Raw genomic sequence first — 11587 nt, 5'->3', positions numbered from 1 at the left:
TTTTGCAAAAATTGTTCAAAGTGGTCCTTTTTGCTAACGGCCTTAACTTTCTTAACGGCACACTTTGAACAGTTTGAACAGTTTGCTGAGGTGTAACGTTTTGGCTGTTAGCAAAAAGGTAGAAAACTGTTCAAACTGTTCAAAGTGTGCCGTTAAGAAAGTTAACGCCGTTAGCAAAAAGGATCACTTTGAACAGTTTTTGCAAAAGGTAGGACTTAAGTGAACTTTTGAAAAAAGGAGGGACCACTTTGAACAGTTTTTGCAAAAGGTAGGACTTAAGTGAACTTTTGAAAAAAGGAGGGACCACTTTGAACAAACCCTCCCAAAGGAGGGACTAAAATAGGTATTAAACCTTTTCTTAAAATTAAAGCATCCATGAAGCATTTCCACTTTCTATGTACGAAGCATTTTCACTTTCTAATATAAACAAATTAGAAAAAACCAATTATATTACAAGCAAAAACCAATTAATATAAACAAAAGTATTTATTTTTCTATATTTTTTATATTATTTAAAGAGGAAAAAAACTAAATAGGCGTATACCAATGGTGCAGCACCATTTAGATTTCTGATAATTTGAAAGTACAAAATATGAAAATGGGTCCACAAGTGATCTTTTCAACGGTCTGCATCCAGTGGATTGCAATGACGTGTATCATTTCATCCCCACCATTCTTCTACAACCAAGAATGCTCAATTTTTCACTTTCTTCATTTCATTTCAACAAATTTTGCAAAATTTTCTTATTTTCTTCACGTAATTTTGGTTTTTTCCCCGTCAATTTCCAAGGAACGTTTAGATTCTTAGTTGTCATCCTGATATCATATTTGTTGAAATCTTGTGTTAAAAGTTGTGTACTTTTAAACTTCAATAAAAGATTTGATTTTTTGCGTTTTTAATTTCTTAGCCACAGACCCAGTTTTGGACTTGAACTGGTTTTTTGTTCACATGGCCCTTCATATTAGCAGTAGTTGTTTTGCTGTGATGTGTCACTCAAGAGTTCACAGAATAAGAGCTACTGCTGCTGCTTCAGAGGGTTCTTCTACTCTTAATACAGTGACAGAGGAGAAGGTGAATTTGGGTAAATCTGATTTGAAGGTCACAAGGTTAGGAATTGGAGCTTGGTCTTGGGGTGATACCACTTACTGGAACGATTTGGAATGGAATGGTAACTTTCCTTTTTCCACTTTTTCTTTTTATTTGGGGGATATCTTTCTCGAAAATATCACAATTGTAAAAAGTATTAACATCAAGTGTAAGGGCTATTTACATTGTCTTGTATGGAAATGTTGTTGACTTTTGAGATAATGATCTTGAAATTGATATTTATTATAATTTCTTATTGATTAATAGTCTGAAATTTTATACACAGCCATTGCAGAGACATTAAAATCATTGTGGTATTTTTAGGAAAACAACATATTTAAGCCTTCTTTTTTTATTTCTATTAATGGTCAATGATGGAGGCTGTGAGTTGCACATGTTAGGAAAATAGCTTTCAATGTTGAAGTTAAATTGTCAACTGATTTTGAAGCATAATTGTTGGAATATGCAATAATTCCTATTCATTTGGTGGAGGTGGGGAAGTTGACAGCAATTTGAGGATTGTTGCTTTCTTTGTTGGTTGTAACCTGAGAGTGTCACATTATTTGCTGTCTGAAACCAGTTTTAGGTGTATAGCTTCTGTACCATAATCTTCGGAAGTTGTCTAATGAGGAGGTGTGATGGGAAAGAATTGGAATCCCATGTTAATGACGTTATTGTAATATTTTTCACGTTTATCTGCATTAATATATTGGCTACTGTGGTAAAATTGGCTTGTGAGAGTGATAACGATTATGGAAGAAGATCACTTGCTTGAAAACATATTAGTGTTATAGCAAGTGTTTGTATCATTAAGGTCTAGGTGATAAGTAATAAGTACTAAAGCAAAAAATTTGAGAAAAGTGAATGTGAAAGTAAGAATTGACCTGTAAAGAATTCAAACACATGATTTCATAGTTCAAGCAAATCATCCCCAATAATATTGGGTCTAACCTAAAACAACTGGAGCTAGAAAATGAAACATTTCAGTTCAGAAAATACCCTTGTCCAAGTTCTTTAATGCTGAGACTGATAATACCAAATTAATTGCTTGTAATCAATCTCTCTTACTTTGTGTTGAGCTTATATCTACCACTGGAGTTTGATATGCTGACAAACTGAAAGTGAAGAAAATAAGTAAAAAAAGGATAAAGAGGGTGATAGGAACTTGGTATTATGGGCGCCCATTATGGGTGCCCATATACCGAGTAGTATGGGATGCTTGGTGGAATATTTAAGTGATTGGCTCTCCTTCTTATTAGCTAAATTTTAAAGGTGTGTTCCCCTATATATTTGGCTATTTATTAATAGTTCTATTGTTGGAAAAAGGTCAAGATGTGTTTTGCATCAGTATTATTCAATAGATTGAAATATAGATATTCCAAATTAATGTTAATATTATGGGTAGTTAATGTAACAAACTTTTTAGTTAATCTTGGGCACTGATTTTATTACAAAGCTTTTACTTGTTTGTGTTTCTGTTAGACTTTTATTTGCTTTTTATCTTAAAAAATTCTTTCTAATTTCTACTCAAGATGTCATTTGATTATAATGTATAAAAGTTGCAGATTTGAGACACAATGAAGTGGCCTTTTCTATCAGATAATGCATATGGTGTTTTGAGTTGAATGGATTGAAATAGCTTTTTAAATGAACAAAGTTAGATTAGAATGTATTCATTATGGCTATGTGGTGATTGTAGATAGGAATGAAAAGGCTGCTAGAGATGCTTTCAATGCCAGTATTGATGGAGGTCTAACCTTTTTCGACACTGCTGAAGTCTATGGCTCTGGGGTGAGTGTTCTTTTTTCTAGAATTCTTTGATGAGTCTAAATTCACCAAAGATGTTCTTCTTTTCAGATTGCTTTAGGAGCCATAAACTCTGAGGTTCTTCTTGGAAGGTATGAATGAGCTTACATGATTTTCATAAACAGTTTGCAATTATGAAAGGTTCACATTGGTGGTTCCATTTGTTTGTTATCTAAAGATATATTAAGGAAAGAAAAGAAAAGGATCCAGATGTTGAGGTTGCTGTTGCAACCAAGTTTGCTGCACTGCCATGGAGATTCGGCCGTCAAAGTGTTCTCAAGGCTCTTAAAGATTCCCTTTGTCGATTAGGACTGACTTCAGTGGATCTTTATCAGCTTCATTGGTCAGTATTTTATGAGCCTGTCTAATGATATTAATTTGAGTATATTACAATGACATTCATTGAGATTTTTTCAAATTACAATTACACTCCCTATTATTTTCATCATTACATGTTCTCCCTTATAATGTTTTTACAACTTAAGGTGCATGTGTAATGTAAGGAATTGTGGCAAAAGTAATGTTCTTAAAACGTAGGATAAGTTTGTATAAAATTTTAAGAGAACTGGGGTCTTTTGTAATTTGAAAAAATCTCAAGAGTATAAGTGTAATATCCTCTATTAGTTTTTATCCAAAACCCTTTGTTCATAATATATTTCCTGCTTTTCAGGCCTGGAGTTTGGGGAAATGAAGGTTGCACAGTGTATCAAAATTTTTTCATTGAACCATTCATTTAATAAGGCTTTTGGAACCGTATGTATCTTTACTTATGATCAGATTAAGAGAATGCTTAGTTCCTCAATTATTTTACCTTTCAGGGTATATTGATGGTCTAGGAGATGCTGTTGAAAAGGGACTTGTGAAGGCTGTTGGAGTTTCAAACTATAATGGTAAATCTTTATGGCTATTATTAGTGTTGAAGTCTTAAATATTGTGCAAAATCATGACACTTGTACTGTAAAATGGGAAATCTCTTAACCTTTGACATCTTAATATTGGAGGATGTTAGATATAATATAGATTATTAGCTAGAATGTATTATAGATCAAAGAAATTTGGGGCGGTCTCGGGACTTATTCAATGATCATCTCTTCTGATTTTATAGTTTGAAATGAATTTTAACCAATAAGAGATTGTGTATACAAAAGGTGTTGGAAAGTGTATTTCTAGCATTTCACTTTGTTAGTAAGCACTTAGTTACATTGATGATTATTAAGGCATATCAAAGGAGGAATCTTCGGAGAATCTGATAATTGGTTGGAGAGTTCTACTATTTATGTTCAAGCCTGCCACTGTTGTTGGTATACACAATACTTGCAGCAGAATCTCTGAAAATACAATGTTATTCTGCTGTTTCTTTTCTAGTTCTATCAGCACAAATAGTTAACATCTATCTTTTCTATATAATTAGAAAAGAGACTCCGTGAGGCTTATGAGAAGCTGAAGAAGAGAGGTATTCCATTAGCTTCAAACCAAGTAAACTACAGCCTCATCTACCGTGCCCCTGAAGAAAATGGTGTAAAGTCTGCCTGCGATGAACTTGGGATTACAATAATTGCTTATTCACCAATTGCTCAAGGTGAACTCCTTTTCATTCTTGTATATCTTTACTGTGTATTTTTATAATGTTTTTTCAATTTTGCATTAAACATATCTGCCATAACCACATAGGCATAAGAAAAGTATTTTTTATGAATTATAATCTTGCTTATTAAAGTTTAGTTACTTGAACGTGGCACAAAATTTGGTTTACTGATATTGAGACATGGAAACCTTCTGACATGAAACATAGGAACTTGATCTTTTGATACTTGAAACAATGCAGCACCCCTCTTCCGGGATTTTGTCATCTTGGCCTAACTTTTGCATGAATTATTACTATTATTGTTATAATTATGGCAAATGCTAACCAGTTTCCTTATGGCACTTGATAGGATATTGGGTGATAGGATATAATGGGTAATGGGTTTAGGATAGAATAGACAGATGAATTATATAAATAGGACTCTGTTATGTTGTTAGAAGGGGAGTTTTTGAACATTGATTGCATAGACAGGCGCATTAGTCCTGGGAAGGGGATTATGCCCCTAGAACTTGATTGTACAGAGAATCCATTACTGTGAATAATAGAAAAACTCATTCTTTCATTACTGTTTTTGTCTAGTGAGTGTGTTGTTGTTAGGTTTCATACCCAGAAACCTAACAGCACTGGTTGAGAAATTGTAAGTAGAAAGCTTGTATTGAGATGAATGAAAATGTGCTCAATCTACTCGTATGATTTTCAATAGAAGTATTAATTTTTTTGCTCGTTTTCATTCCCTAGTTAGAGTTTTAAACACATCGGTTAGTAGTAGTAGTTCTTTCTTTATAAATGCATAAGTTAACTTTTTTAACGAGCAAAATATCCCTAAAAGTGGGTTGTCAACTGGTGCAAGTGGTGTCAAAAAAACATTTTCCTTTTTCAAACTGCAGTTTTAATTCTCATGCAAAAACACTGAAACTGGTATGAGTTAACCTACTTTCAGGAAAATATTTGAAAAGCATAATACATAAGATAAAAACCATATCTGTAATAATATTCAGACTCCATGCAGTTAAATGCTTTATACTTCATGCCAAACATCCTTACCTTAAACAGGTTTTCTGGTTGTTATCTAATGTATTCCAACTCCATCCAATGAAATTATGCAACATTCTTATCTTGAACAGGTGCTCTAAGTGGAAAGTACACTCCTGATAAACCACCAAGTGGGCCTCGAGGCAGAATTTATACTCCTGAATTCTTAACAAGGGTAGTTCTCTTCTGATATATTCAGATCTGATAACTTTCACCCAATTTACTTACTTCCTCAAGTGTGTACTTTTGTTGCAGCTCCAACCTTTACTAAACAAGATTACTGAAATAGGAGAGAAGTACGATAAAACTCCTACACAGGTTCATGCTGCTCTTCAATTTCATTCTATAAGTTGAACAACTTGAAATATTGCACCATTTTTCTATCTACTTTGGCAATAGTAAAGACACTACAACTAACTTTTCATGCTACCACCAAACCTGAATATCAGGATCTTACTCTTATAAAGGTTTGAAATTAAAAACGGGTGCGCCATTCTTGATTAGTTTATAGCCACTTTAGTTCATTAAGGGTTATGTTAAGAAATAGACTTTAAACTTAATTCAATCTTATAAAATTGATTTTAAGGTAAGATTTGTATTCAAATATTATAAATTGACTTTATTGATAGTCAATGTTGGATTTCCAATAAGTTAATTTGTAACTTTATGAATTTTCTTATTCTAGAGAAGTCTAATCCAGGAAACTTATCGAACAAAGTATATTTTTTCTACTTGATCTTTATGATTTGTGACTTTGGTAAATATAGATAATTTTTTCATAAACACTTATCATGTGATAAGTAAATAAGAAAAATAAATGAGAATAAACTTTTTTAAAAGCTATGCTAAATTAAACTCATTTGTTTCTCTAAAACTTATGCATAAACAATTTGGGGGGCGCTTACAATTGCTTTTGTTTTCTGTTTTCACTAAATGACATCTTATTTTCAGTCTTTTTTTTTTTACGAAAGTATAGAGAAAACAAACGAAGTTATTTTCAGTGTTTCTTGTACAAATATTTGAAAACAGGAAACAATGTGACACTTTTGTAAATAAATGATTAATATAGAAAATTAAAACACGAGTCTTTTGTCTTTTATCTTCTCAACAACTCAACCATATCCTATCATGAAGAATGAACATCTTAAGTGTGGGATTTAGATATGTTAACAAGTGGGTTTATATCTATTTTAATCTCACAATAGCTTATAAAATGAAGTTTTCACTTCATTTATATATTATGATTTGTTCATACTGTGGATAAAATTATTATAACATTTGAAATGATTTTTGTCAGGTATCGCTGAACTGGCTGGTAGCACAAGACAATGTTGTGCCAATTCCTGGAGCCAAGACAAAAGAACAAGCTAAGGAATTCATAGGTGCACTTGGGTGGAGACTAACTGAAGAAGAGGTGGCTGAGCTGCGTAGTTTGGCTTCAGAAATTAAGCCTGTCATTGGTTTTCCAGTAGAAAACCTCTAGAATATTGTTAAACACAAAAATGGTTGCTGCATGCACCTTCCAAATCAACTGTAAAAAACATATATGTTTATTAATATAGCTCACATTATTTGTTGATTACTTATTTTACCAAATGCATAATATGATTTTTAAAATTAACTTGAAGTTTCACTTCTTTTATCTTATTTTTATTTCTTATGTATTCAGCCATATACTATGTATTATTAAAAGTATATATCTATTTGAGGCTTTAGTCTCTTTAATTTGAAACGAGTATCAAAAGGAGTTTAACTTGTTAATGAGCATTACCTATTAACTTTTGTAATCCCCCTAGGTTTAATTTGTATGGAAGAGAGTAACATTGAATAATTTATCATGTCCTGTATTTATAATTATTTAGTCTATAAGACATCTTAAAAACTAAACTTTAAGTCTAAATTAATTTTATAAAATTAATTTTTAAGGTGAACTTTGAATTTATTTATATACTCTAAACTAGTTTTATCATTGGGTAATGTGAGACTTTTAATACACTTTTTTCACTTCGAGGTATATATATTGGTGCGATAGGAGAGGAACAATACGTTCAACAAACCAAATTTGGACTTTAAACTTAATACAATCCTACAAATACCAACTTATAAGGTGATTTTTGCATTCATTTATATATTTTAAATTAACTTGATCAATGGATGTGAGACTTCCAACTAGAAAAAAATTATTTGATAAACACATGTTAGACATTCTTATATATTTTGAAATCTATTTAACAAACTCATGTTAGACATTTTTATATATTTTGAAATCTCAACTATTTTATCATTTTAAAGAACATTTATCATTTACTATTATATGAAAAATATTATTAAAAGAAAAACAAATAACCAAAAAACAAAAAAGACGGAAAACCAAACTAAATCATGTACAATAAATTTATTCTATTTTCCTTAGTAAATGATATTTTTTTCTAATATTTGAATTAGTGTAAAGAGCACAAATATTAATATAAAATGTCAGAAAAAAATAACACAAATGTATTAAGAGGATTATATTTATTTATTTTTAAAATTTAAAAATAAAAACTATTAAACAAAAATAAATTTTAATTTTACTTTAAAATTTAAAGATTAAATATATATATATATATATATATATATATATATATATATATATATATATATATCCCTTAATAAAGGAACTTATTGACTTGATAATGTCAACGATCCACTTTTCACATTATTGAATATATTTTTTAATTTCTACATATATATAAACAGAAAATCAATATAAGATCATTTTGGTGTCTTATTTAATTTTAAAAAGTGTTTAGGGAAATAATGTAATAAATAGAGATAATTACGTACTATGTTAAGCATAACGTACGTGATGTCAATTATATGATGTTGAAAGAGTAAAAGTAAAAATGTAGTTATGCACAATAAAAGTGGATGAATTGAATGTTATTTAATGCTTTGTTTATTTGAAGAGGTTGAAAGTGAAAGATAGATTTAGAGTTTGAAAAACTAAAAAATGAGATGGTTTAATTTAATAGAAAGATAATGGATTTAATAAAAAAACGTATTAATAAATATGATTGATTTGATGGAATTAACTATAATTGATAGATTGTGTGGAGTGTAATGTTAAAATTTTCCTAGATATACTTTTCAAAATATAATTTTTTTTTTTGAAAAAATTAGTTGAGAAAAAGAAACTATTTCTTAAAAAATATTATTTATTAATTATGAATAATAATTATAAAATATATTAAAAGCATCCAATAAATAGAATTATTTTAAACAATAACGTTAAATATATAAATTAGTAATATATCAACAATTTACACAAATTTATTATTTTCTCCTCATTTACCACTTCATTATTTTTTTTAAAAAAATCATAAATAATTATACATCACTTAAACTAAACACATAAAATTATCAAAAATCATCTCCAATTAATTTCCACGTATACCTACAAATATATGATATAAAATAATGGATTAATGTGTTGCTCGGGAAAGCCGCCAATCAAGCCATGAGTTTTGTGATAAAAAAGGAGAAACGTGTTTATGTGTTGTGAGACTAATGAACCATGCTTGCACCACTAACCAATCACTAATACATGTACTTTTTCTCTTCTTTATAGTTGAAAACAGGTCAGGTCAACATAGAACTTAACAAGTCAAAGTTTAAATTTTAGTTGAAATTGTCATATTTGAATCTAATTTTTATTTTCTTATTAAATAATTTTTTTAGTTTGGTTTAAACTATTTAAAAGTTTGATTTGAACTTGTAAATCTCTTCAGAAGTTTTTCATAGTTAAAATTATTGTTTGTTTGAATTTTTTTCATGGTTAAATTTCAAAATATAAATAAATAAATTGAAATTCAAAAATTAAAAAGTAGTTTCCAAAAAAATTATCTTCAAAAATTTAAATTGTAAAAAATATAAGCTAGTGGAACCCTTTCCAAAATTTATAATATAATAACACATATACATAACACAAGTTACAATGATTAATACATATTGTAAACCTATTCATTTTTACATTTAAGTTATATAATATAATTATTTAAATAAAATATTTTAATTATATAATATATATATATATATATATATATATATATATTTTGTTGAATATAGTGAAAAAGAATATTTGGGAATTAAATACATACATAGAGTTCTCTATTGATAATAGAAGAAATATGAACTAAGTCCAAAATACAAATAAGAAACAATAACAAACTAACTAAAGATAAAAGATAAAGATAAAAGATAAAGATAAAAGATAAAGATAAAAGATAAATATAAAATAAAGATAATATATCTAACACTCCCCCTCAAGCTGATGCATACAAAATGTATGTACCAAGTTTGTTATAAATATAAGGTTAAATAGATTCGGTGGTCCCTATTTTTGTTGGTTTTCTTCAAATAGGTCCCCGTTTTTTAAAAATGATCAATTTGGTTCTTAAATTTGAAAAATTAGATTAATCAAGTTTATTCCGTTAATTTTTCTGAACGGCGTTAAAAATGTCTTTACTGGTAAAAGGATGTGTCATTTTCTATACAGGTGGCACATAATGACTCATTAGACGTGGATTTAAATTGTTTTTATGATTTTTAAATTAATCTCCCAAACTGAGAATATATACAGATAATGAGACTTAGCCTCTCTTCCTCCGAGCAAAACACCCAGAAGCAACCACTCTCACCGCCTGCACTTTTTCCTCCCTCTCTATTTGAGGGTTTTCTTTCCTCTCTCCCCGGTCGCCACTGCAGCCTTAGCCAGCCGCGTGCACCACCGCCCTCCTCTGAGATCTCGCCCCTTTTCATGTGTGAGAGGAGAACGCACACCTTCCACCTAGAGTTCTTGCCACCGCTGCCTCCACCTAAGACGGTCGTCGCGAGTTGCGGCGGAGATGCTTCCTCACCGGCGCCCCTAGCGCCGTTCTCCTCCCTCTTCGTTCGAGGGTTCCCCAGCGCTGCTCTCCTCCCTCTCCGTTCGAGGGTTTTCTTTCCTTTCCCTTAAACGCCAGCGCCTCCAGCAGCACCACTGTCGATGTCGGGGACGAAAATGATTTTTTTTGCTTTATTGGTTAATTCATATATCAATTGATGTTTTGTTTACTGGGATTGGAAACATTGGAGTGTGTGTTGGGTGCTAGAAATTGGTCTTTGTTCTTGGTGATTAGTTTTTATTTCTGTTGCCTTGTGCAGTGCAGGTTGAGGATGGTGGTGTTATGCTTGAGCTGGGATGGAGGTTCAAATGAAAATGAAGATACTGGTTATATTTTTTTGTTGTGTTTTCCTGATAAGTATCTAGCTTAACAGCAAAGGGAATGGTGATGATGGGTAAGAAAGTAGGATCTTCTCTTGGCCAGCCTCTCTTTTGTTTCTTTCTTTTCCGATATATTGAGTACGCCTCCTCCAGGAATGGAATGGATGATGAAGGTGACTCTTGATGGAAGCAAAGGCTAGAGTGTGAATTGTTACGGTGGCTCTCAAATGTTAATGGAGGATGCAGATGGTTCAAAAGATGAGAATGCAGATGTTGTTGAATGGAGAATGCCGATGTTGAATGTTGTTGAAGGATTTTCTTAATGTGGTATAGCAGATGGATGAAGCCAAAGAATGGCTGTTTGCGGAGGTAAATGAGAAGAAGATGTTCTTAAAGTCCACGTATCAAAGTCCACGTCTTAAAAGATATTGTGTGCCACCTATTTAAAAAATACACTTCCTTTTGCCAGCAAAGACAAATTTTAACGCCGTTCAGGGAAGTTAACGGAATGAACTTGATTGGTTTAATTTTTCAATTTAAGGACTAAATTGATCATTTTTAAAAAACAGGGACCTACTTGAAGAAAACCAGCAAAAATAGGGACCAACGAATCTATTTAACCTAAATATAATCAATTTTCGGTCCCCGTAAAGACTTGGTGAAAATATCTGCTAATTGATCACTTTGAATTGTTGAATTCAGTCTTGATATCTCCAGATACAATCTTCTCTCGAATGAAATGATAATCATTTTTAACCTGTTTGGTCCTCTCATGAAAGACGGGATTAGAACTAATATGAAGAGCAACATGATTGTCACATATAAGTGTCAT

The 11587-nt window shown here is 30.9% G+C and overlaps 1 protein-coding gene across 1 annotated transcript; it reads left to right on the top strand.

The window, feature by feature from the left end:
* The first annotated feature begins 634 nt into the window (after nt 1-634).
* On the top strand, nt 635-7092 carry LOC106778793 (uncharacterized oxidoreductase At1g06690, chloroplastic). Its single transcript, XM_014666789.2, has 10 exons — nt 635-1169; nt 2787-2878; nt 2945-2985; nt 3072-3236; nt 3564-3586; nt 3712-3783; nt 4305-4472; nt 5603-5685; nt 5766-5828; nt 6808-7092. The coding sequence occupies exons 1-10, from the start codon at nt 950-952 to the stop codon at nt 6991-6993; spliced, it is 1113 nt and encodes a 370-aa protein (XP_014522275.1). The 5' UTR covers nt 635-949; the 3' UTR covers nt 6994-7092.
* Nucleotides 7093-11587: the final 4495 nt, after the last annotated feature.

This window comes from Vigna radiata, unplaced genomic scaffold (genome assembly GCF_000741045.1).
Source record: "Vigna radiata var. radiata cultivar VC1973A unplaced genomic scaffold, Vradiata_ver6 scaffold_189, whole genome shotgun sequence".
NCBI classification, from domain to species: domain Eukaryota; kingdom Viridiplantae; phylum Streptophyta; class Magnoliopsida; order Fabales; family Fabaceae; genus Vigna; species Vigna radiata.
Note: the sequence above shows the minus strand (reverse complement) of the source record. Positions and strands in the feature narration are given on the sequence as shown.

Coding starts and splice junctions, on each gene's coding strand:
- LOC106778793 (XM_014666789.2), top strand. CDS start 950: ATGGCCCTTCATATTAGCAGTAGTTGTTTTGCTGTGATGTGTCACTCA. Junction 2,879..2,944: donor CTGAAGTCTATGGCTCTGGG/GTGAGTGTTCTT, acceptor TCTTCTTTTCAG/ATTGCTTTAGGAGCCATAAA. Junction 4,473..5,602: donor TTATTCACCAATTGCTCAAG/GTGAACTCCTTT, acceptor TATCTTGAACAG/GTGCTCTAAGTGGAAAGTAC.